Source organism: Numenius arquata, chromosome 9 (genome assembly GCF_964106895.1).
Source record: "Numenius arquata chromosome 9, bNumArq3.hap1.1, whole genome shotgun sequence".
Taxonomy (NCBI): domain Eukaryota; kingdom Metazoa; phylum Chordata; class Aves; order Charadriiformes; family Scolopacidae; genus Numenius; species Numenius arquata.
This window is the reverse complement of record NC_133584.1, coordinates 54,271,008-54,292,966: the sequence shown is the minus strand read 5'-3', so window position 1 is coordinate 54,292,966 and position 21,959 is coordinate 54,271,008. Positions and strand designations below refer to the sequence as shown.

General features: G+C 45.2%; 2 protein-coding genes across 2 annotated transcripts in view; one reads left to right on the top strand and one right to left on the bottom strand.

Moving 5' to 3' along the window:
* Window positions 1-453: 453 nt before the first annotated feature.
* On the top strand, window positions 454-6,587 carry SF3B6 (splicing factor 3b subunit 6). The gene is made up of 4 exons (XM_074153554.1): window positions 454-641; window positions 957-1,075; window positions 4,382-4,520; window positions 5,028-6,587. The coding sequence occupies exons 1-4, from the start codon at window positions 612-614 to the stop codon at window positions 5,115-5,117; spliced, it is 378 nt and encodes a 125-aa protein (XP_074009655.1). The 5' UTR covers window positions 454-611; the 3' UTR covers window positions 5,118-6,587.
* Window positions 6,588-10,287: 3,700 nt separating this feature from the next.
* Window positions 10,288-21,959, bottom strand: part of FKBP1B (FKBP prolyl isomerase 1B) — a 46,261-nt gene continuing 34,589 nt past the window's right edge. The window contains exons 3-4 of the mRNA XM_074153712.1: window positions 13,118-13,230; window positions 10,288-10,785 (exon numbers count right to left, since the gene is read on the bottom strand). Of these exons, the coding sequence (XP_074009813.1) occupies window positions 10,657-10,785; window positions 13,118-13,230 (242 nt within the window). The 3' untranslated portion in view covers window positions 10,288-10,656. The remainder of the gene's footprint in view (window positions 10,786-13,117; window positions 13,231-21,959) is intronic.

Sequence of the window (21,959 nt, the reverse complement as noted above, 5' to 3'; positions counted from 1 at the left end):
TGCAACTCCCTGAAAGCAGGGTGTAGAGAGGTGGGGGTCGGTCTCTTCTCCCAAGGAACAGGCAACAGGACAAAAGGAAATGGCCTCAAGTTGCGCCAGGGGAGGTTTAGATTGGATATTAGGGAAAATTTCTTCACATAAAGGGTTATCAAACGTTGGAACAGGCCGCCCAGGGCAGTGGTGGATTCGCCATCCCTGGAGGTATTAAAAGGCGGGCAGACGTGGTGCTGAGGGACACGGTTCGGTGGTGGCTGTGGCAGCGCTGGGGTGATGGCTGGACTCGATGATTTCAAAGCTCCCTCCCGACCCGGACGCGGCCCCGGCCCTCTCACTCTTCCGCCGCCACGCGCTGAGGCTGCCGGGCGGGGCCGGGGGGCGGGGCGATGGGCGGGCCCGGGGGGCGATGGGCGGGGCAGTTCCGCCGGTCACGTGCTTCCCCCCGCCCCCCGCCCCGGCGCAGGGCACGGCGCCTGGCGGGCGGCGACTTCCGGCGCGGTGCAGGCTGGGATAGCATCCGGGTCCTCCGCTGAGGCGAGCGGCGCGGCGGAGAAGGCCTTGTTCCTGTCAGTGTTTCTCTCCCAGGCGGCAGCCCCCTTCCTCCGGCCGGCGCCATGGCGATGCAAGCGGCGAAGCGAGCTAACGTGAGTGCTCTTCCCTGCCCCCTTCCTGGCCCTCTGGGGCGATGAGGAGGGGTCCCCCGTCCCGGGTCTGAGAGCAGGCCTTCCCGCCCGGCCTGGGCTCTTTCCGCGTCTCCAGCCAAGGGACCCCTTCCCCCTCCAGGCAGGCCTCTTGGTTGACAAATACGCGTTAAGTTTCTAGCTGTGGAGGGTTTAAAACGTATCACAGAAGCACACGTACGTTCTCAGTGATGTTAGCCCCAAGATTTAGCACGTAAGTTGCTGCTTTTAAGGTTTGAAGTGAGCACTCTAACACACTGTATGTTGTTTCTGCGTCAGATTCGGCTGCCGCCAGAAGTCAATCGGATCCTGTATATTAGGAACCTGCCCTACAAAATCACAGCAGAGGAAATGTATGATATTTTTGGGAAATATGGGCCCATTCGACAAATCAGAGTGTAAGTATTCTATTTTTCTTTGAAAAGTTCAGGATTTTATGTGCTTTAGTACATGTGTTATAGCTCAGTGATCCTATTGCAGTAGGGAGCAACAGGATTTCACAGCTGACAAAGTTAAATGCACTTTAACAATATCCCTGTGTGCCAGGGATGGATGTGATGATAATTCTCTTAGGTGTGAATTTGTTAGGAAACAATATTGCTGGTAGGTAGGGTGGAAAAGCTTAAATTTGATTGAATTTAGGTAAATTGGTAAAAATATGAGAGACTTACTCTCTTAAGTAAACTTAAATGCAGCTAAGCTTTTACCTTAGCTGAAGGTAAAAATAGGGTGGTACTCAATGGCTTGAAGTCCAGATGGAGAGCGGTGACAAGTGGTGTCCCTCAAGGGTCCGTGCTGGGACAGGTACTGTTTAACATTTTTATCAACAACATAGACAGGGATTGAGAGCACCATCAGCAAGTTTGCGGATGACGCCAAGCTGTGTGGTGTTGTTGATACACCAGAGGGACGGGATGTCATTCAGAGGGACCTGGACAGGCTGGAGAGGTGGGCCCAGATGAACCTCATGAGGTTCAACAAAAGCAAGTGCAGGGTTCTGCCCCTGGGCCGAAACAATCCTCGGTATAAATACAGACTGGGGGATGAGGTATTAGAAAGCAGCCCTGAGGAAAGGGACTTGGGGGTGCTGATGGATGAGAAGCTGGACATGAGCAGGCAATGTGCTCTCGCAGCCCAGAAGGCCAATCACATCCTGGGCTGCATCAAGAGATGTGTTGCCAGCAGATCCAGAGAGGGGATTCTGCCACTTTGCTCTGGTGAGACCTCACCTGGAGTACTGTGTGCAGGTCTGGAGCCCTCAATACAGAAAGGACATGGACCTGATGGAGCGGGTCCAGAGGAGGGCCACGAAAATGATCAGGGGGTTGGAGCACCTCTGCTATGAGGACAGGCTGAGGGAGCTGGGGTTGTTCAGCCTGGAGAAGAGGAGGCTCTGGGGAGACCTAATAGCAGCCTTCCAGTACCTGAGGGGGGCCTACAGGAAGGCTGGGGAGGGTCTGTTTACAAAGGCCTGCAGTGACAGGATGAGGGGCAGCGGTTTTAAGTTGGAGAAGGGGAGATTTAGATTGGATATTAGGAAAAAGTTCTTTACTATGAGGATGGTGGAACACTGGAACAGGTTGCCCAGGGAGGTGGTTGAGGCCCCTTCCCTTGAGATGTTCAAGGTGAAGCTCGACGAGGCCCTGGGCAACCTGGTCTAGTTGGGGGTGTCCCTGCTGACTGCGGGGAGGTGGGACTAGATGACCTTTGGAGGTCCCTTCCGGCCTGGACCAATCTTTGAATCTAAGAAAGGCAAAGGTTGAATACAGCCAGTTCTCATGTTTAGTGAGTATTGGATACTTAACTAATGGGAAAATAGAGATGTTACTATTGCTGCTGGATCTCTCAACCAGAAACATATATCAGAAATACCTCCCTGTGTGTCAGATACAGCTTGTCCCTTACCCAGAGTACTGTCTGAATGCTCTGGATTAAACCATAATTTCGTCTGGTTAGTATTATGTTCTGCAGAGTTTCTAGCAGAAGGAGTTGGCTGAAGCTGGAATTCAGGAAGAGCTTTTGAGAACTGTAGTAAGGCTGGTTGGAATATTGACACTCATACAAAAGGATTCTTTTTTTTTTTTTTTCTTCCCCTGCTGAAAAATATTTAGGAGGAGGAGAGAGAGGAAACAAAGCTTGGTGTTTAATACTTAAAAAGAAAATGTTGTATTATATTTCCATAGATGTATGAATAGAAAGGAAATTTAGTAGTTTATATTTGATACAGGTTTTTTTGTGCAGCTTTTATCTGGATGTTGGTAAAATAACCTGCAGCATCTCTGAGTCTGCAGCATCTCTGGGTTCTTGACTAGGTTGCTGATCAGATTAGAGTAGAATGTGTCCTTGTCATTTATATCGAGCTTCGTTTCCCCATGCTCTGAGACTGGGGTGGGTAATTAATCCATAATATGTTTAATTGTTTTGACTATGCAGGATGTAAATAAGTAAACAGTTAAACAGACTGAACTTTACTACCCCAAATAGATGTGCTCGTTCCAGAGCCGTAGCGATTATTCTATACACTGAACAATCATTTTCAAAGGAGTTTTATGTATAGAATTGCCTTCAGTAAACAAACAAAGATGGGGGAACGTGGAGCCAGTGAAATTTGTCTCATACAGGGAAGGGCGACTGAAGGGACAGCATAAACTTACTGCTTGGCTAAATCGGTGGAATTCTTCACTAATAAGCATAAAGGAGAACTAATATTTAAGGTGTCTGAAAATACGTAGGTTGGAACAGCGTGACAGTGGTACATAAAGAATTAAGACATAGGAGGGGAGCTTTCCATCAGTGACACACTGGTGTACGTGTCCAACAGGGAGCTGCCGGCAGCCTCCCCGCTGATCGCTCAGAATTACTGATCCATGTTGCTTTCCACAGAAATCCTAACATTGTCATGAGACAAGGCATAACATGGAACCGCTTCTGTAATTACTGTGCTTTGTGCAGTTTTATCCCATTCTCCTCTTCATTTTTGTACGCATCCCGGTGTGGATATGTGGGATACCATTTGTCCTCAGGAGCTCTCTTCTGAGAGGCAAGCACCATAGAGACAGTTCTTCTGACGATTAAGTTCACTATAACTATATTTTAGCTGAGATCTTTTGGATTCGTACGCTCTGCAGTCTCTCCAGGCTCGTTAGCGTTATGTGCCCAGATGTGTCTCCTGTCCCTCAGGCGAAGGCAGCTGAATTGATGGTCCGACAGGCGATGGCCCTGCGTCTGACACGGTCTTGCACCAGCGGGGCTGTTCTGACTCTCTCAAATTGGCTTTGTGATGCGCCCAGAGCCGCCTTCCATCCCAGGGAGACATCTGATCCAGACAGCCATTAACTGACAGCCTGGTCTTGTAATATTAAATAAAACAAGCTAATTGCTGCAATAAAAACTTAAAGGTTTTCCAGAGATATGACAGCCCACGACAGCAACAGCTTCTGATAGTTGCTGTGGAGAGGCGAATTTCCCTTAAGGAGCATAATGCAGCACGTGCCTCTGGTCGTATTTTCCTGTTGTCTCTTGACTCTGAAATGTAAGTGGAGATTGGTGTGGAAAGCAGGGATGTATTTTAATATCTAGAAAAAAATAGCAGTAAATTATTATTTAGTAGGGTTATGTTAGTTAATCTAATCTCAGTCACTGCTAAAGACTAAGAACTATTTCCTGTTTATTTTGTTTAACGTTAAAACTGATCTTGCCTGCAGTGGAAACACTCCTGAAACTAGAGGAACAGCCTACGTGGTCTATGAAGACATCTTTGATGCCAAAAACGCCTGCGATCACCTGTCAGGGTTCAACGTGTGCAACAGATACCTTGTCGTTTTGTACTATAATGCAAACAGGGTACGTACGCTTGGGGTGTTTAAGTTACCTGTGAACACAGCTAGAACCAAAAAAAATTCAGTTTGAAAAGACAGTTGCTTGGATATTTTAAAGAAGCAAATCCAAACGGGTAGAGCGAATAGATGGGATAAATTCTCAGGATTCCATCCGTACTTGGTGATTTGTGTGCAAAAAAAAAAAAAAAGTACCTTTGGACCAGGGGTGTGAAAACCCTGTTTCTGGTGAGTGTACTTTGGAGAACAGGAGCAGGGGCCTTAGAACTGCACAGCCGCAACAGGATACGAGGTCCTGTTCGCAGGTAAAAAGTCTCCAGGTCTTAACGTTCTGCCTGTTACTGCCGGTATCCGGGTGCTGTGGTGTTCTCCGAGGTCGAGAATGGAGCATCACTGTTGGCGTGTGAGGCTGATGTAGCTCATAGTGACGTTGGTTGCAGTTACTGGGAACTAAGGTGTTATAGAAGATGTGAGAAGGAAAAAAAAAAATCTCACCTTGTTTTCCTAATTACAGGCATTCCAGAAGATGGACACAAAGAAGAAAGAGGAACAGCTTAAGCTTCTCAAGGAAAAATACGGAATTAATACAGACCCACCAAAATAAACTGATCTCTTTGGAAAACTGTTTTCAAGCCCTGCCGTTGAGTTCTTGAGCTAAACGTAGGAATTCTCAGTGAAGTATAACTTTTCTATTTTTTTTAAATTTGATAAGCTGTAAATTGAGTCTTTAGATCTTCACATTAGATTTAAATAAATGTAAAACATCAGAAGATCTGCTTCAAGATTAAATCCCCCAAAGTGGACATGGCTTCTCCATGTTTTAAGGGTGACCTGGTAAATGCTGTGGAACCGCAGTCCTGTTTCTGGCAGGACCTTTCAAGGTGGGACCGAGCCCGTTGAGTGTTTCACACCTCCTGAAGCTCTGCCCGGTCTCCAGGGTGGACCTTCAGCGTCCAGCCAGTTCTTCCAAAGAGCTCGGGGTGCTCTTTGCATGGAGGTACATTTCACTTGCTACTTCCTGAAAATGGAATATTGCAGCTGGTCTCCCCCCAACAGGGATGGTTGTGCTTTTTTTTTTTTTTTAAAAAAAGAAAGAAGTATGGTTTGATAGTTCATCGCACCTGTTTATATTGTTCACAGTTAATTGCGCCTTTCTCCCTCTGGGAATGTTGGAAGGATCCAAACTTCCACCGTGTGATTGTTGGGCTGCTTCTTACTAGAAACAAAGTGAGCCCAAATCCGTGTTTAGAACAAAGTTTCTTCTACAAACTGTAGACAATGAACGTCCTTTTCAATTGATGTGACTCCTTGGGTGACTTCGGTCAAAATCCCTTGTTCCCGGTGATGGGGACGAGGCAGATGAGCTGCAGTCAAATAATCTTGCTCTAATAGTGCGTTGCTGCCGGGCTGGCTTAACGGCACACGAGGGCTTTATTCCGTGTAGCGGGCTTGGACTGAGGCTGGTGGGAGCGACGGGAATACGTTTCACAGCTTTTAAGTAGAGAACACGCGACCAAAATGAGAGAGTAGATGATGGTGGGAATTTTAGCCACCTGTAGAGCGATTGTTTTCTACTCGGTGTGTTTGAATGTATATTTCATGTATATAAATTTTATAGTATCTGGACATATACATTTTGGTTTTTTTTTTTTTAAATTTTTTCCACACTTTTGTCCTGTGAATAAAAATCAGTGTGATGGAGAGAACGCACAACCAGGATGTTTTACAAGAGGAGAAGAATAACCTCTGCCCCTGTTCTGAACCAGCTGGGAGTCCTGTGAACGCTGGCGGTATCCTGCCTCCCGGGAGGATTTATTTGCTTGGATTTAATGTTTAACTCCCTGACCAGACAACTTCAGCCAGCGCAGAACACGGGCAGATGCAAACGCACTTGCCCTGAGGATTTGTAAACTACAAAACCTAAATTAAGAGCTTTTTTTTCAGTGCGTTACACCGTCGTGAGGAATGTTTCCATTTTCTTACCCTCAGAGAGTTTTTTGTTGAAACCTGTCACTTAAAAAAATTGCTTTTCTTGTGTTCTTTTGGTAAAAAAAATAAATGTGTGTCTACGTGGTTTGGCTTTTTTTTTTTTTTTTTTCATCAAGGCTCGGTTTAACGCTGTGCTGCCGCTTCCGCAGGTCACCTCTCCTTCTAGAAAGGAGGTCATTCGTCACCTGCAGGTTGGCGATACGGGTGGGGATGTGCAGAGCCCGGGTTTACAGGAAGGTCGACGTGTTCGGCACCCGAGTGCTGGGAAGGACGTCCGGCTGTGCGTCCCGGTGTCCGGCTGCGGGGCACAGCTGGGATGGGCTGTCCCTGTCCCTTGGTGAGCAGTGACTGCTCCAAGGCCAGCTTGGTTCTGGGGTCTTGCCCATCGGATTAATACAAACTGACGTTTCTCAGGCAAAACCGAGCTTGCCTTAAAAATATTTAAATGAACAAAGTCCTGCTGGAGGGCTTGTTTCTGCGGGAACATCTATAGCTTTTTAAAGGTTACAAACTGCCTCCCCGCCGCCCTTCTATTTATATATTTATGCCATGTATATACATACATACACACGCCAAAACTAGGGTGACCGGGGCCGCTTACAGCAGCTGCTGGGCGTTTAGAAGTCCCCTGGCTGTAACAGGAGCTGGAGGTGCTGGATTTCCGCTTCTAATAAATAATAATAGATGGTGATAACAAACCGTCAAAGCACTAATAATGGTGCCACGCGCTGCCGGCCTCGTTTAAAGCCGTATGCAAATACCACATGGATTCTGTCAATAGGGGAGAGCGTGGCGCTCGCGCTGCAGCGGCTGTTTTGATGGGGATTTGATGCTGTTTGAAAAACATACATAAAAAGCAATTCTTGAGGGTAATAAGATTAATAAAAATTCCTTCATTGAATCCTCAAGATCAGCAGCTTTTGATTTCTCCGAGAGCTCGGCTGCTGCCTTTCATTAAATATTCCATTTCATACTTTTTCTTCTCGTGCCTGTTCAGGGCTTTCGATGTCCCCGCGCGTGTAAAATGAAATAATCATTTGTACCTGCGCGACAGCGGGAGTGGGAGCGGAATGCCCGCAGGGCTGGTTTGATGAGCTCTGCTCAGGGTTTTGTTTGAAATGTAATATCAAAGGAGGGGGAACTGAGTCGGGGGGTGCGAATGGCAGAGGGGGCAGCAAACAAGGCAGATGTTACCAGCCACGAACGCTGCATCTCTGCTGGTTTTGGAGTGTGCTCACTTCCCGTTTAATTTTTCGGGAAGCAGGGCATGAAATTAAGCCTGGAAGGTCTTTTTTTTTTTTTTTTTTTCCCCCATTGATGCTGTTTCAAAATGAGTAACAAGAGCATATCCGATTGCACAGGCACCGACCGTAAATTGTTTCCCAATCCATTATATAGTGGCAATAATTATAGGTACTGTGTTGATCGATGATACAATTAAATAAATTAACGCATTTGCAGTCAAATAAAGAGCTGAAGATTACATTTCCTTGAAGACTTAATTTCCCTAAATATCACAAAGCACAATTAGTTTTCCTTTCAGATTTTTTTTTTTTTTAATGAAATTGGCATGAAAAATGGTAATAACGGCTGCTTCCAACAAAGGTCTCTGCAGAGAAAGGGCGGTGAGAGCGAGCGAGAGCTTCATCAACCAGCTGTAATGAGAGTTTTTACAGACTCGGTAACGACCGGGCGGCACCGCTGAGGGCAAAGGGGAGGCGCAGAGCAGACCCAGGGGATAAGACTTGATTCGGATCAGCCCTTGCAGCCCCGCGGGAAGGCGTGTGTCACCGCTGAGACCCCCCCGCCGGCAGCGGAAGGGCAGGGCGACGTCCCACCTATTGCTCCAGCTGCAGCAGACGCCAACGGCAGGACCGAGAGATGACGGAGGGGATGTACGGCCGTTCCAGGTACGCTGCATCGCTTTCCAGGTATTCGGAAAAAGTCCCAAACCCCATCTTTTATGTTTTTTCTTTGGTTTTTTTTTTGTTTTTTTTCAAATGAGCAACTAACTTAAACTTCAGACTGAAGTGCTGATTGACCTGTGTGTGACAGGGCTATGTGACGTTAACCCGGGCACCCACAGGAGCTCACACCCGCAACGGCTGCAGCGCATCCTGCCGTCTGTAACCCAGGGCCGCAGCCAAGGTCAGCGACACAGGCCGGGGCAGCGGCAAAGGAGCTTTAAAAAGAATTTGGGAGAGCGAGTGTGCATCAAGCCCCGGCAGACCCAACTTCCTTTTTATTATCAGGAAATTAGCCTGTCCAAAATAAAAGAACTATTAGTGCAATGCAGATGCGTGACCTGGCTGCTGCAGCCAGCCTAGGTTTTCACCAAAAATGGTGGGTTTTCACCAAACATCGTTTCTTTATGGAGAGGGAAGCAAGAAACAAATTCACCCTCCCAACCCTCAGTGAGTAACCGTCTGTAAGAGCTGGGTTTTCTGGGCTGATTAATTAACAAACTCAAATGCAACTTTGTGGGTAAAATGAACCCCTAGAGAACGAGGAGGGCAAGCTGTAGTCACTGGCCAGGTCGCCAGTCACTGGCCAGATCACCCGGGCTCCTTTTCTCTCTCCTCCCCAGGAGGTATCACCTGGAGACACCTGCACTGCGCTCTCTCTGCTCCCGCTGGGTGCGTTCTCCTTACACGCGCTCCCACGAGAAAAGGGTGCGACAACTGTTTGACATGCTTCCATCCAAAAATCCATCAGTTGAAAACTATGCAAATAATTTACAGTCAAGTTAAATAAAAACAACATCGTGACCCGACGATGCTCTTTTTTTTTTTTCTACAGCAAAGGGGAAAAGCGAGCCAAAAATGTGAAGAACTGAATTTAGGCAAAGCAAAATAGCAGAGAGGCAGCTTCGCCGCTCAGGCCCCGCCGCTAAAACCAGGTAAATGCCAGTCTGCGCATCCGTCTGTCTCCAGGGCAGGAACCAGCATTCCCTGAATTCGGATAACTGTCAGCTGGAATAAATATTGCTCACTCTGGAGCGCCAGGGGCCCAGTGCACAAAGGACGTTTGCAGACGGCGTGAACAGCATCAGAAAACGCAGCCTGAAAAAGCCCCGGGGTGTGTTGTTCAGTGGCCACATCATCCCAGGGTCCAGACTGGTTTTGTGAGGTGGGTCCACACAACTCTCCTCTTCTTTAGCCCGTCTCAGCTCCAGTAGAAAAGGTTACGCTACTTTTACTGCTGTAAACGCATAGAATCGGAGCAGCGCCGCACGTCTTGGAGAAGCATCACCTCCCACCTCTTCAGCAGCCAAATTCTGGCTGGAGTTGAGGGGCCACCAGCAGGGCAGGGGAGAGGGAGAGTCAGGAAACCTCTCTGTCCCAGCAGCCCTTACTGGCACAGTCCCGGTACCTCTGGTACCGCACCAGAGATCTTCCACGGTGCCATCTATAACACACGCAGCGCGTGGAATTATGTGTGTTCCGCAGAAGAAGAGAAATAACTAGCAAAAAAAAAAAATGGGTTGGTGATTGTTTGAAGAACATCTTACGCAGCAAAAAGAATTCCAGTGGCCAGAGGAAAGCAGAAAAAGAGGGAACAGAAGCTGTAAAGTATCAAGATTTTATTGTTTTATATATATACTTTTAATTCTTAAATGAGACAGTATTTTTTTAAAACAGCAGCAAGCAGAACGTACAAGTTGAGGAAAGTGGCAGCGCAGGTAACTGTTTGGCTAATGCCCGTTCATGTACAAGGCGTACATTGGAGTTTTATTTTTTTTTTTGAGCACCGTTTGTGGTTTGTTTTTTTTTTTTTTTTTTCTTGGTTTAAGTGTACAGTAAGGCAGTGGTTTTTCAATAAGGAATATATATATATTTATATTTATATATATTTTCAATCGTCACTGTGAATTCTTCTCACATGCAAATTAAATAAAATGTACAACTTGAAAAATGTTACAACGGTAGGTAATTTTTCCCAAAGCAAAGCTTCTAATAAAAGGCAAAATACGGACACCACGAAGTTAAAAAAGAGAAGGAAGGCGTAAGAAACCACGGGGCCGGCGCTATTGACAGGAGAGCGTGAGCGGGGAAAAGTGGGATTCCAGTGGAGATTCCTCCCGCTGCTGGCGAGGCGAGAGAAAACGGATGGTTATTAACAAGATGTCTCCAGCCAGCTCCCCGGAGAAGATTTCATTCTAACCTGAGGAGCTCCACGTCGAAGAGGAGAGTAGCGTTGGGGGGGATGACCCCAGGGTGGCCTGTGGCTCCATAGGCCATCTCAGGTGTGCAGGTCAACTTCGCTCTTTGTCCTAAGCTCATCTGGGGTTTGGATGTTGGAGAAAGGAAAAGGAAGACAAAAAAACCAAACAGTATTAGGAGGAAACCAAAGAACTGTTGAATTCTTTTCAGGTCCCATAAAATAAGCCAAAGCTTTGATCACTTTAGGTAGAAGAAAAATGTGAATATGAACTTTCCCACGTTCTGGGAGTATTTATACCATGGGGCTGAGGGTGTAAGAATCAGAGAATCATAGAACGGTTGGAGTTGGAAGGGACCTTAAAGATAATCTAGTCCCAAACCCCCTGCCACGGGCAGGGACACCTCCCACCAGACCAGGTTGCTCAAAGCCCCATCCAGCCTGGCCTTGAACACCTCCAGGGATGGGGCATCCACAGCTTCTCTGAGCAACCTGTTCCAGTGTCTCACCACCCTCACAGTCAAGAATTTCTTCATAATATCTAATCTAAATCTCCCCTCTTCCAGTTTGAAACCATTACCCCTCGTCCTATCACTACATGCCCTTGTAAAAAGTCCCTCTCTGGCTTTCCTGTAGCCCCCTTCAGATACTGGAAGGCTGCTCTAGGGTCTCCCCGGAGCCTTCTCTTCTCCAGGCTGAACAACCCCAGCTCTCTCAGCCTGGCTTCCTGTTCCCCGCAGGGGTTTGCGTGGGGCAGGGTGGCTGCTGCTCTGCCGGTTCCCCGCCAGCCAGCCAGCTGGTACCTCATGGACGGGTTTTAGGCATGGGCCAACCTTGAACTGTCAGAAGCGGAGCAGAGAAATGCAACCGCTGCTGACACCTGACAGTCATTAAACCAAAGTCTGAGAAATCTGGGTACTAGACACGGTGAACTCGCTTCTTCCAAGTGCTCTGTGTCACTCACACACCCCAGATCCCTCAAAAGCCTGGGTGGAAGGAGACAGCCACCAGCTCGACTTCAGGCAGCAATCCACTAGGAGGAGCAGGAGGGCAGCGAGTTGCCACGCTGATTACTGTAACGGCTTTTGGACACATTAATGAAGGGACAGGAGTCAGGGAGCGAGAGCAGTCAAGGAAGGGATAAACTGATTCACCCAGCCCTTGTTGCCACTGCTTTATCTGCACTGACTTCTGGTTTCCACAGCACGTTGGGGTCCTGAGCTCCTCTTAAGCCTTATTGCAAAGCAAGCAATAAAGAGTGCAACTCAAATCCTTGAGAGGAAGGTGGGTATTTTTCAGAGTCTAGGATTCATCAAATGGACTTCTCCTTCTCTGGCTGGAGAGAAGGGAATACTTGCATCGCTTTCTCCATAGGAGTGGAAACTCTCTTCTCTTCCATCCCTCTCTGGAAAAGGATGGTTGCATCATTCCTCAGTAGATTGTTTCTCAATCCCCTGAGGCTGCCCAGAGAAGCTGTGGCTGCCCCATCCCTGGAGGTGTTCAAGACCAGGCTGGATCGGACTCTGAGCAACCTGCTCTGGTGGGAGGTGTCCCTGCCCGTGGCAGGGGGGTTGGAACTAGATGGTCTTTAAGGTCCCTTCCAACCTAACCTGTTGTATGAGTATGGTTTTGCATTCTTCCCTTCTCTCTATTTAAGCATAAGAAGTTGTTCCTGTCACAATTGTTCCTATAATATATCAGAGCAGTTTCCTCCTACACTGAGCTCTAGGACCCCGAAACGGGGGGTCACGAGGAATTTGCACCCTGATCTCATTCACTCTTGCACTTGAGCCGCCCGATGACACTCCTCACGTACAACACTGCAAAGTTTGACAAAAAGCGAGGGTTGGCAATCAATGGCAGCGTGTGGCTCTTTTGGGGTTTTACTGTGCCGGCACTCAGACTGTAATTAACGGAGGGCAGTTTTGTTTCTCTCAGCGTGAGGTCGGTCAGTGAACGTTAAGGTTTGTAGCTGGGAGCCTGAAGTCATAAAAATCTTAACAGTGCAGTTTGGTACCTCGTTCAGTAAGGGTCAAAATCTGTAGCTCGGTCGTGGATGTCATCAAAAACGGCAGCCTGGGATTTTACGGAGTAGCCGAATAGAGGCCACTCCACAAAACGCTGCCGCCTGGAACATTTTAGAGGCCACTGTTGTCTATTTGTGGAGCTGCCCATGAGAAAGGGATGGGGCTTATGTGGCACCTTGGCATCTGGGGAGAGGGCTTCACCTCTCCCCTCTTCCACCATGCGGAAAGCCCCGTGAGTCGGGGATGTCCCTGGATGGACAGAGAACTACAGGAAATACGGGATGGCTCGAATGGACCACGCTTTCAGAAAACCGCTCTGTACCCTACACTGTGACTTCCTCTTGGTCTTGTCACCATCACACCGGCATCGCTGTGCCCACACGCCCTTCAGCTGGCTTGAAGTTCAGCCAGAATCATCTCCGGTTACCTGTGTAACACCTTCTTCAAATCCCTTAATGACTTCTTGCCTGCCGATCTTGAACCTGAAAGGCTTGTTTCTGTCTCGGGAGGAATCAAACTTCTTTCCGTTCTGTAGCATTCCTGCCAAAACAAGACACAATTTAAAGCGCTGGAGGGGAGGGAAGGAGTGAAAAATTAATGCCTCGGTCACATCAGCTGCTCATTTCCATTTTCACTTTGAAGCCTCATCCAAACCAGGTAAGGCAGGAGAGTCAAACGCAGGGGTACCATATTGTTACCTTTGCCTTCTAGTAATTCAGGCTCTGAAATGGAAATCTGTTTTTCTTATTATTCTTAATGCAACGGGTAATAACTCGTATCGTACCAAACGTTGCACAGACACACACAAGAGCTGTTGCTCGCACAGTGGAGCTTCCCGGCTCCAAGGCAAGGAACAAGCGGGAAGCAGCAGAAGGAAGAATCCCAACGCAGGTGCCTGGTGCAGGCCTGCTCCTGAACACAAAAAAAAGCTCCCTAAAACAAGCCTATAGACAAAGAAACCAAATTTAACATAAATTTGACTGGGTTTACTTCTCATTAAATATTTACCATTTATTTCAAGGTATTCCTTTAACAGCATAACTAAGCACAGGGAATAGCCCTGGTGGAGTCCGTGTCAGTAACCAGAGGGCTGTTGCTACGTGTGGCCCAAAGCCCACCACAGCCAACAGCAGCTTCCACCCACCTCAGAGGGTGGGGATGTAGCTTCAGGTCTGGGAAGTTTTGAGCCAAATTTTCTGCCAGTTAAAGTCCTTTTGAGTTGTTCCTGCAAATTTATAGCAGAATAACTAGAATTTGGTCCCTTGGACTGTCTACCTTCCCTACTCCGTTTGCTCCGGAGTACAAGAATAACGTGCATCACACAAACGTGGCCATTCCACACCGTGTGTGGAGAACTTCAACATTCATTACAACTGCACGTGTCTCCTCCTCATACAGAAAGAACGGAAAAGACTCTGCATTCAAAAATATGAAAATAGCAAGGGCATTTATATGAATACTCTACTACCCTCATTCTTTCTATTTTCAATCAGCCGCAAGAGACAGTGCCAGCAACACCTTACTCATTCCCTTTGATGGGCACAACACCGTTTCAACCTATATATTATGAACACAAGCCCAGATTCTACAGCAAATGGCTGAACCTTCACGGAGCGCCGCAACCCAAACCATTCCATGATTCTGTGATTAGGTGTTCGCATTGTCTTTTCAAACAGCGCATAATTACGTAGCTTTCAACTTAAAAGTACCTGGTAATTGCTCTTTCAGAATGCTGTACTCTGGCTACTGCAAGGTTGGGCTGGTATTTATATATTAGAATAAATCCTTTCTTTTTAATGCTGTAGTGCCAGTGTTCTGGGCACGTGCTATGATCTCTTGTGCAAGATGCTGTACAAAGACAAGTTCATTAATAAGCAAATATCTGAGAGAGTTTCTGGTTGAAAACAACATTATCAAGCACAGCTTTGACAGAAAATGCTGAGAAATACTGCTTTTATGATCCAGTATGAAAAATACAGTCTTACTAGTTTCTTTTTGGTAAAGCAGTTATATTACTAGACCAGCTTGATGCACAAGGTTTATTTTTCAGTGAAAACCATCAGTTATTGTCCAAACAACAAAAAAAAGGGGGCACATTTTGCTTGCTTAAAAAGCCTGCGTTATGAATCAAAGGTAAATATAAAGAGATGTGGCAGAATGAAAAACAAAGACTAAAAGGCTAGGATTCATCTTACCAACCTTTATGCTTCTAAGATGTGGCCAGCTACTTTTGAGCTAATGACTCTGCTTCCCTCTATAATCAAGTCAGAAAAAAACCACTTTCAGGGGGGCAATTCATCTAACCAAATCTAGGGATCTACATTAGGACATAATGAATTGCATCCCAGCAGTGCCTATTTCTTTGCAACGAATGTAAGAGAAGTCCAAACGACTGGCTCAGACAGAGATGTCTCCAAATTCATTAGTAGTTAAATTAGCCGTGATGGCGTTCTGGAATTGCAGTAATGAGTACACAGCATTTGATCGTTCCAGTGGGGTTCTGTGTCTAGGTATTTTACACCAAGATTAAAACCAAATGCCATATTAAGGCAAATTAGCTGTTGATCAAGTCCAACATTTGTCAAAGTTGGTACTTCAGAGACGTGTGTGTGTGGGTAAGGCCTTAGGAGGAAAATGATGGAATAACCTGCCCGTAAGGTAAGTTTCATAACCTTTACCATTAGCTCTTGCAATATTCAAGTTTTTCACAGTGTAATAATGAAGTATTTTATGTATGCTCCGATGCAGATACATACACATATTATACAATATATCGGCTCAGTGATATCCCTAAACCCCCTCCACGCGGGCTGGGAAGTGGCACCAGCCCCTGCACAAGGCTTTCTAGGGACAGACAAACACAGGCTGGTTTGTAATGTAGGGAACAGCACGTGGAGGAGGGCAGGCGGGGAGAAGCAGCTCGGGGGGAACTCTCAAGCATATCATATAATCCTTTTTGAAGTATTTGATCTTAAATTTAAATGGCAGTCCTTCCTCATAGCAATTTTATTTTTAAACACATTATAATAAAACCTTATGATTCTGTGAAATGGAAAGAGACTATTACAGAATCCCAATATTTAATAGTTTTAATATTAAAAATTAGTACTGTCATTACATTCTGCATGTTCAAAGCAGTATGCAAACATTAATTATTCTTCACAGCAGCCCAAGGAGGTAGAAGAAGATATTTATTATAAAATAGCCTCAGTCTGGAAGTTCAGATTGAGATGCAAAGTTCCACAACGCTTCCATATGTTTTCACTTCATTTTGTAACTAAATCCTATTAAAATACTTAGCTTAAAGGTCTGATGGTTCACTAAATGCCACACATCAAACTGGTGGCGGAACCAGAATTAACTCTTCAGAGATCCTGACAACAGCTACTGGACAATGTTTCCCACTTAAAATCACGTTTCTACCCGCCCATGAGCTTGTAGTCAAATATATATCATATAAAAACTGAGTCTCATTTCACTGTCAAAAGCCTATAGAAGAAAACCTCGTAGAAGAAAACAGGCTTCTTCCATGTTTACAGCAACGGCTAAAACTCATCAGGAGATGAATTCCGAAATGTAACCTCCTCAGTCATGACCCCACCTTATTGCTTTTGGAGGACAAAGTAGGATTCAAAGAGTCAAATGCGTCCACGTTCACCAAAGCTCTGGCAGGAGGATCAATTTTTATATGACTGCCCTTTAAATGCACATCTAGTTTAGAAATGAGTCAGAGTCCCCATGTGCCCTGGAGAAGTTCCGATCCGGATTTAGATCTGAACTTTAGATCTTTTTTATCTCTATTTCTGAAAGTTAGAGTCGACTATCCAGGCTCCTGGGAGCTAAACCAGCATAATGTTTTATTTTCTCTCTTGCTAATGCATCCATTGATTTTCTTTTTGTGAAAAAATTGATTTGGTTAATATTCTTCCACAAGGACGGATGCCCATCTTCGGCCTGCGAGCACCTTTATTTATCTAACTAACAACAAGGAGGAAAAAACCCACCATCTGGAACTGAAAAACGACATTGTTTCGCAAAGTCAGAACAATCAATAAGAGTTTTGACTGAGCAAGGACATCTAGATGCCTACACGCTTACTTGGGATAATAACCTTACATCTGATTCTGAAAGGTAACAATCATTGCATTAAAATAATGAATGGTACAACCTCAGTTACCAGAATATTGTGCGGATTTGAAAACATCCTGATCTACAAGGTGTCCTAATTAATAACTAGGTTTTAAAAGTTAGGTGGCTGTAGAAAAGGAGATGTTTCAGACTGTGGGTCCTCCTGAATCGCTGAAGTTCAGCTCATTGAAGCTGAAGATCAAAGAGCAGAGAACTCGTTTTTTTAACGAATGTGAGTAGGGATCCATCTAAATGCCAAAAAATACAACGCCGTTTGGGCTAAACCAGCAGCGAAAACAAACCTTCAGTCTCGGTTTAACACAAGCTATTATTTCTTATTAAAACATAGGTGTGTCTGCACTACTCTTTTAACCTGAACTAACTACTGGAGGTCAGTCAGCCCCCGCGGAGATCACATCATTGAAGTCTGTTTCCTAAGGGCAGAGGGCTAATGACACTGCCTGTACTTGCCTAATAACTTCTGAATCTTTTAGCCAGTTTCAACCAAGTTTGACAGAGGAGTAGGGTTCATGCTGACATAAAGATCCTATGCATGTAACGAAAAGAAATTGGTGTAGGAAGAAGATGCTGTAAGTGTTTCTACCAAGAGAAATGCTCAATCTTTATTTGCTATCACAGAATAATTGAGGAGAGGTCAGGCAGGGAAAGACTTGAGGAGAAGTCAGGAAGGGAAAGACATGAAAACTGCAGCTGGGCACAGTCTAATTTTCTTTTTACCAGAGGGTTGCTTCATCTGAGAGTGATTTCATCTGGGAATTCAACCAACCACCTAACACAAATCCACAGCTATTCAGACACCTATCTCACACCTATGATCTCAACAAAACCATGCCCCAAACCACGCCCAAACCATTATCTATACAGAAGATCAATGAAGAAAGAGAACACTGAAGGCCCTCCATAGATAGTCTGTCAAGTTTACGTGCCTGAACCTAGAAAATGTATGTGTAAAAAGCCACTGCTAATGTTAGCCACCTCGAAGGTAGAAACTGCGTCTCAACCTGCCATCTAGGCTGCTTCTACAGTTAATGGAGAAAGAGAGGTGTCTCCAAGAATCATTCATCCCACCTAGATTTAGATGTCAGGACTGCAATAACCCATTCTCAGTCAACAACTCACAAAAGTTAAGAAGTTAACAACATTAATTTGAAATGCAAGACCACCAGCTTTGTATAGGGCCCTAGTGAGGAGGTATTAACTCGTCCATCCATACCTAAACGAAGCAGACCAAATTGCATCCCAGGCTTCACTGGCTCCAGCGTTCACTGAATTATTTGTCTTCGTAGCGTTGACACATTCTGGGAATCAGAAGACGGAGATCCTAATCCAGGACAAATCCCTTGCTTTCACTAGTTGCTCTCCTTTTAGCCTGTTCAATGGGACTCACTTACCTCACAAGTATTAAGGGGATAAGTTGAATAGGTAACTATCAAAAAAACCAGCAACGTTCATCTGAAAAGTATTCCACTACCTTATTTTTCAAATTGTAGTTACCTACAGAACGTAAGGGCAATACATTCGCTTGAAGACAGCTACTTTCTGAACATGTGTTGGCAGCAGAAAGAGGGGCAGATACTCAGAAGGCATTTCCAGGACACTCTCCTGTTTCATGTTACGTAGACCCAAGGTTCCTGAGGACAGGGACTATATTTTGATGCCCTTTAATGCAACCACCTTTCCAATAATGCCTTGTAATAAATCTGTGCTATTATAAACTCATCATTTGCTTTGGTTCCTAGAACTCTGAGAGGCAGCATCTGCTGCAGTTAGTGTTGCTGTGGGTTAAGAATTTTTGATCTCAAGTATTTCTTTTTTTCCTTAAAATATATTGTTTCTAATGTCAAAATATGTCAATAGTTTGTCGGGAGACTTTCATACAGGCTAGAAATTCTGATCCCCCCCCCCCCCCCCCCTTTATAACCTGTAACTATCACTAATAAACACTTTAGTCTGAAAAATGTATTATTGGGAATTTTCTAGAAACGGTACAAAAGGCTTTGTGTCAACATCGACACCTTCACAGGGTACAGAGGAGGAGACAGCAAAGCAGAGGAGTTCAGTGTAATCGCATAGGAGTGGTGGGAGAAACACATCCATAAAATCACAAATCACATCCCAGGTTGGTGTTCACCAGCAGAACTCTACTGATTTCAGTGGTGTTATTCATATTTTACATTAAAATAGATCAGTTCTCTTCGGAACTCACTATTACTATTGCAGTAAAGCAGGACAACTCCTCTGCATTCCATGGCGTTCCCCCATAGCTCATGGCTGAGTCTCTCCTACCACACCTGAAACACTTGTGGTTTCCCACCAGGAACAAGAACAGTTCCCGTATGTGTGTTAAATGGAGGGATCTGGGCAACACTTTTCTAGGCAAATACAGTGGGTGCCTTGTGTTTCTGCTTCCCAGGGAAATGCCTAGAGGACCTAACACACCTCAGCTCTCCACGTCATTCCATCAGAATCCAGATCTGCATAAGCCGGATACCTCACACCTCTCACATCTTGATTTGCCATTTCATTATTACCTCAAAACGCAGTTCACTGTTTTACACTTTTTCATCATAACGACAGCTCCCAGTAATCTGTAGTTACACCTGGCCATGCACCTCCTTCCAAACCACCACGCAGTAAGTAGCGTGTGCCTCTGATTCCCTCATTTGACTTCCAAAGCAAACTCTTTTTCCAAACAATTTTGTCATCTCATCAATTTTACTGATGAAAATTGTTTCCACCAGAAATGAGGGCTGTTGTAATGGAAATAAAGGAAGGGTGTTGAATGTGAGCTGGAGGGGGCTTTCATTTCCTACGCTAGGTTTGAATAGTAGGCCATCTAACCACGTCCTGTACGAGGATGGTGGCAACTGAACTGAGAAGGGAAGGACGGCTGTTCAAGGAAAAGGTTCAACAACAGAGGTTTAGTACCACTGTAAACACAAACCCATTTTTTCCCTGCTAATGTTTCCTCTGCTTAATATAAACAAAGCCGTACGAGGAAAAAAGGATTTGCTGGCTTAGACTGTATTTTTCTGAGAGTTTACAGCCACTTAAGAAAAAATGATTAATCTTTTTAAGGGAATTTTCAGTCTAGAGGGATAATAGCTGAAGAGACGGGGTGGTGCATCTCTGCAGCGCATCAGCTCTTTACCACAATTTTTTTGTTGTTGTTTAAAAAGGCAAGAGCAATGATTTGAGTGTGCCATTTGTTGCCATGACAAACAATCCCAGACTCAAAGTATAGAAAGGGGAAATGGATAGCGGTGGTGGTCACTTCTTAGTTCCTGTTACCGCAGAGCACTTCAGTAAGGGTTGATCTTTTCAACACAGGCAGCCTCGCTGCTTCATTTTCTTCATGTATTATATACTCATATATCTTTAATGTGGAGTAAGAGCAAAGCGATCAATTATTTATTACGCAGCTGACAGCACGCAATGAAGACACAACAGACAACTGCTCAATAATGCATTACCACGCACTATATATCAGTGTTGCGTACAACTACAAGAAAATATGAAAGAGCCTTGCACTTAGCTTGACTTCACAGCCAGGCAAATTACATGCAATTGTCTAGTTCACTCCACTGAAAGGCATTATTCTGTCCTAACGGGTTTATAGATTTGCATCTTTTTAAAAAGAGAAGAAAAAAGCAGATTTACCTTCAAGGCAGATATGAGGCTCAATAAGCGTATTCTACATGAACTGTAAGGAGACCCAAACAATTCCTCTGCTATCCTGTTGCCTTAAAACAGTCACTTTATTTTAAGGTTTGATTCTGTTACTATTACAAAGTTCAGCTGTAAAATATACATGCTCTGCGGCATAAGGCAAATTTCATTTGAATAAGCATGGCAGAATCAGGTCAATTTGGGCATGCTAATGAGTAGGACAATGGATGTCTAAGGCAACATTGTAGAGAGAACATATTACTACAGAAATACTTTGTACCTCTTGCATCTCAACCCCTAAATACCATGTCCTGTAATAGAGGTTCTGGATAGAGAGGGAATGTCCCTGACCGGGGTAGGTCTTTCTGACCCTCTGGCATCAGCCGAGAAGCACAAAGAGCAATTCAAGAGCACGGCTGTAATACAACAAAGACTTTTTGCAAGATTTCCCACCCAAACACGTGCAGCAGAGCTTGGCCAAAGAATTCTGGCCATCTAGTGCACCAAGATAATAGGATAATATAATTAAGCTCTTTTTTTCCTTCTTGGTTTCATTCTCATTCTCTCATTCTCTTGGTTTCATCCTATGCCACAACACACATACATAATTTCCTTCCTCCCCATTTTTTTTCATGGTTGCCTATGCCACCTATGGGTTTGGTATTTTAGCCTGTAGCACATACATGAATGTGCAGATGACCCTCCACTGGGAAGTTACGCACTTCAGTCGGGGCTTAAGCCTCACTGAAATAGGTGAACATGAAAACCGTCTGTCTTGGAGTGTACGGCACAAGAAGGGCCCAAAGTAGGTCACCAAAGCTGGGATCACCGCAGATCTGGGAGCATGGAAAAACACCATAGAAAGCAGAAAAGGATCTTCAGACACTTCTTGGGAAAGCCCTGAGCATGGCGCTGAGATCATGAGAGAAGGGTTTGAGGAGAAAAGAACCAGCTTCTCTACTAGTTAATTCCTCCTCTGCTCAGGAAAGGGGGATGTTGAATGATCTGCCAGAAGAAACACCTTCCCGACCCAGTATAACAGTACTGCATCAGCAGTTAGGTGTGCTTTAGTGACGAGCTGTTCCCAGATTGAGCATCCTTTGATTTTCAACTGTCTAGACTTCCAGTATCTGTCTCCATTTACTTCTGGATAAAATCTGTGCTGAAATCTTAATTTATCAGTGAAACACTTCTGACTCCCTTGGCTTAAGCTAGCAACAGCCTAGTGACAAATCTACCCATCTCTAGCAGGGCATTGGATGAGAGGCTATGCATACCCAGAGACAATACATTTGAACATGGAAAAGTATATTCTTAAAGTGTTACCACTTAACACCAAGACGTTAAAACGGTATGTTGGCCTTTGGGGCATTTGGAGCTGAAAAATAACATTTCTCCCCACATCCCTTGTGAATGAATGCTCTTTCTCTCATGTAGGCCCCTATTTACCT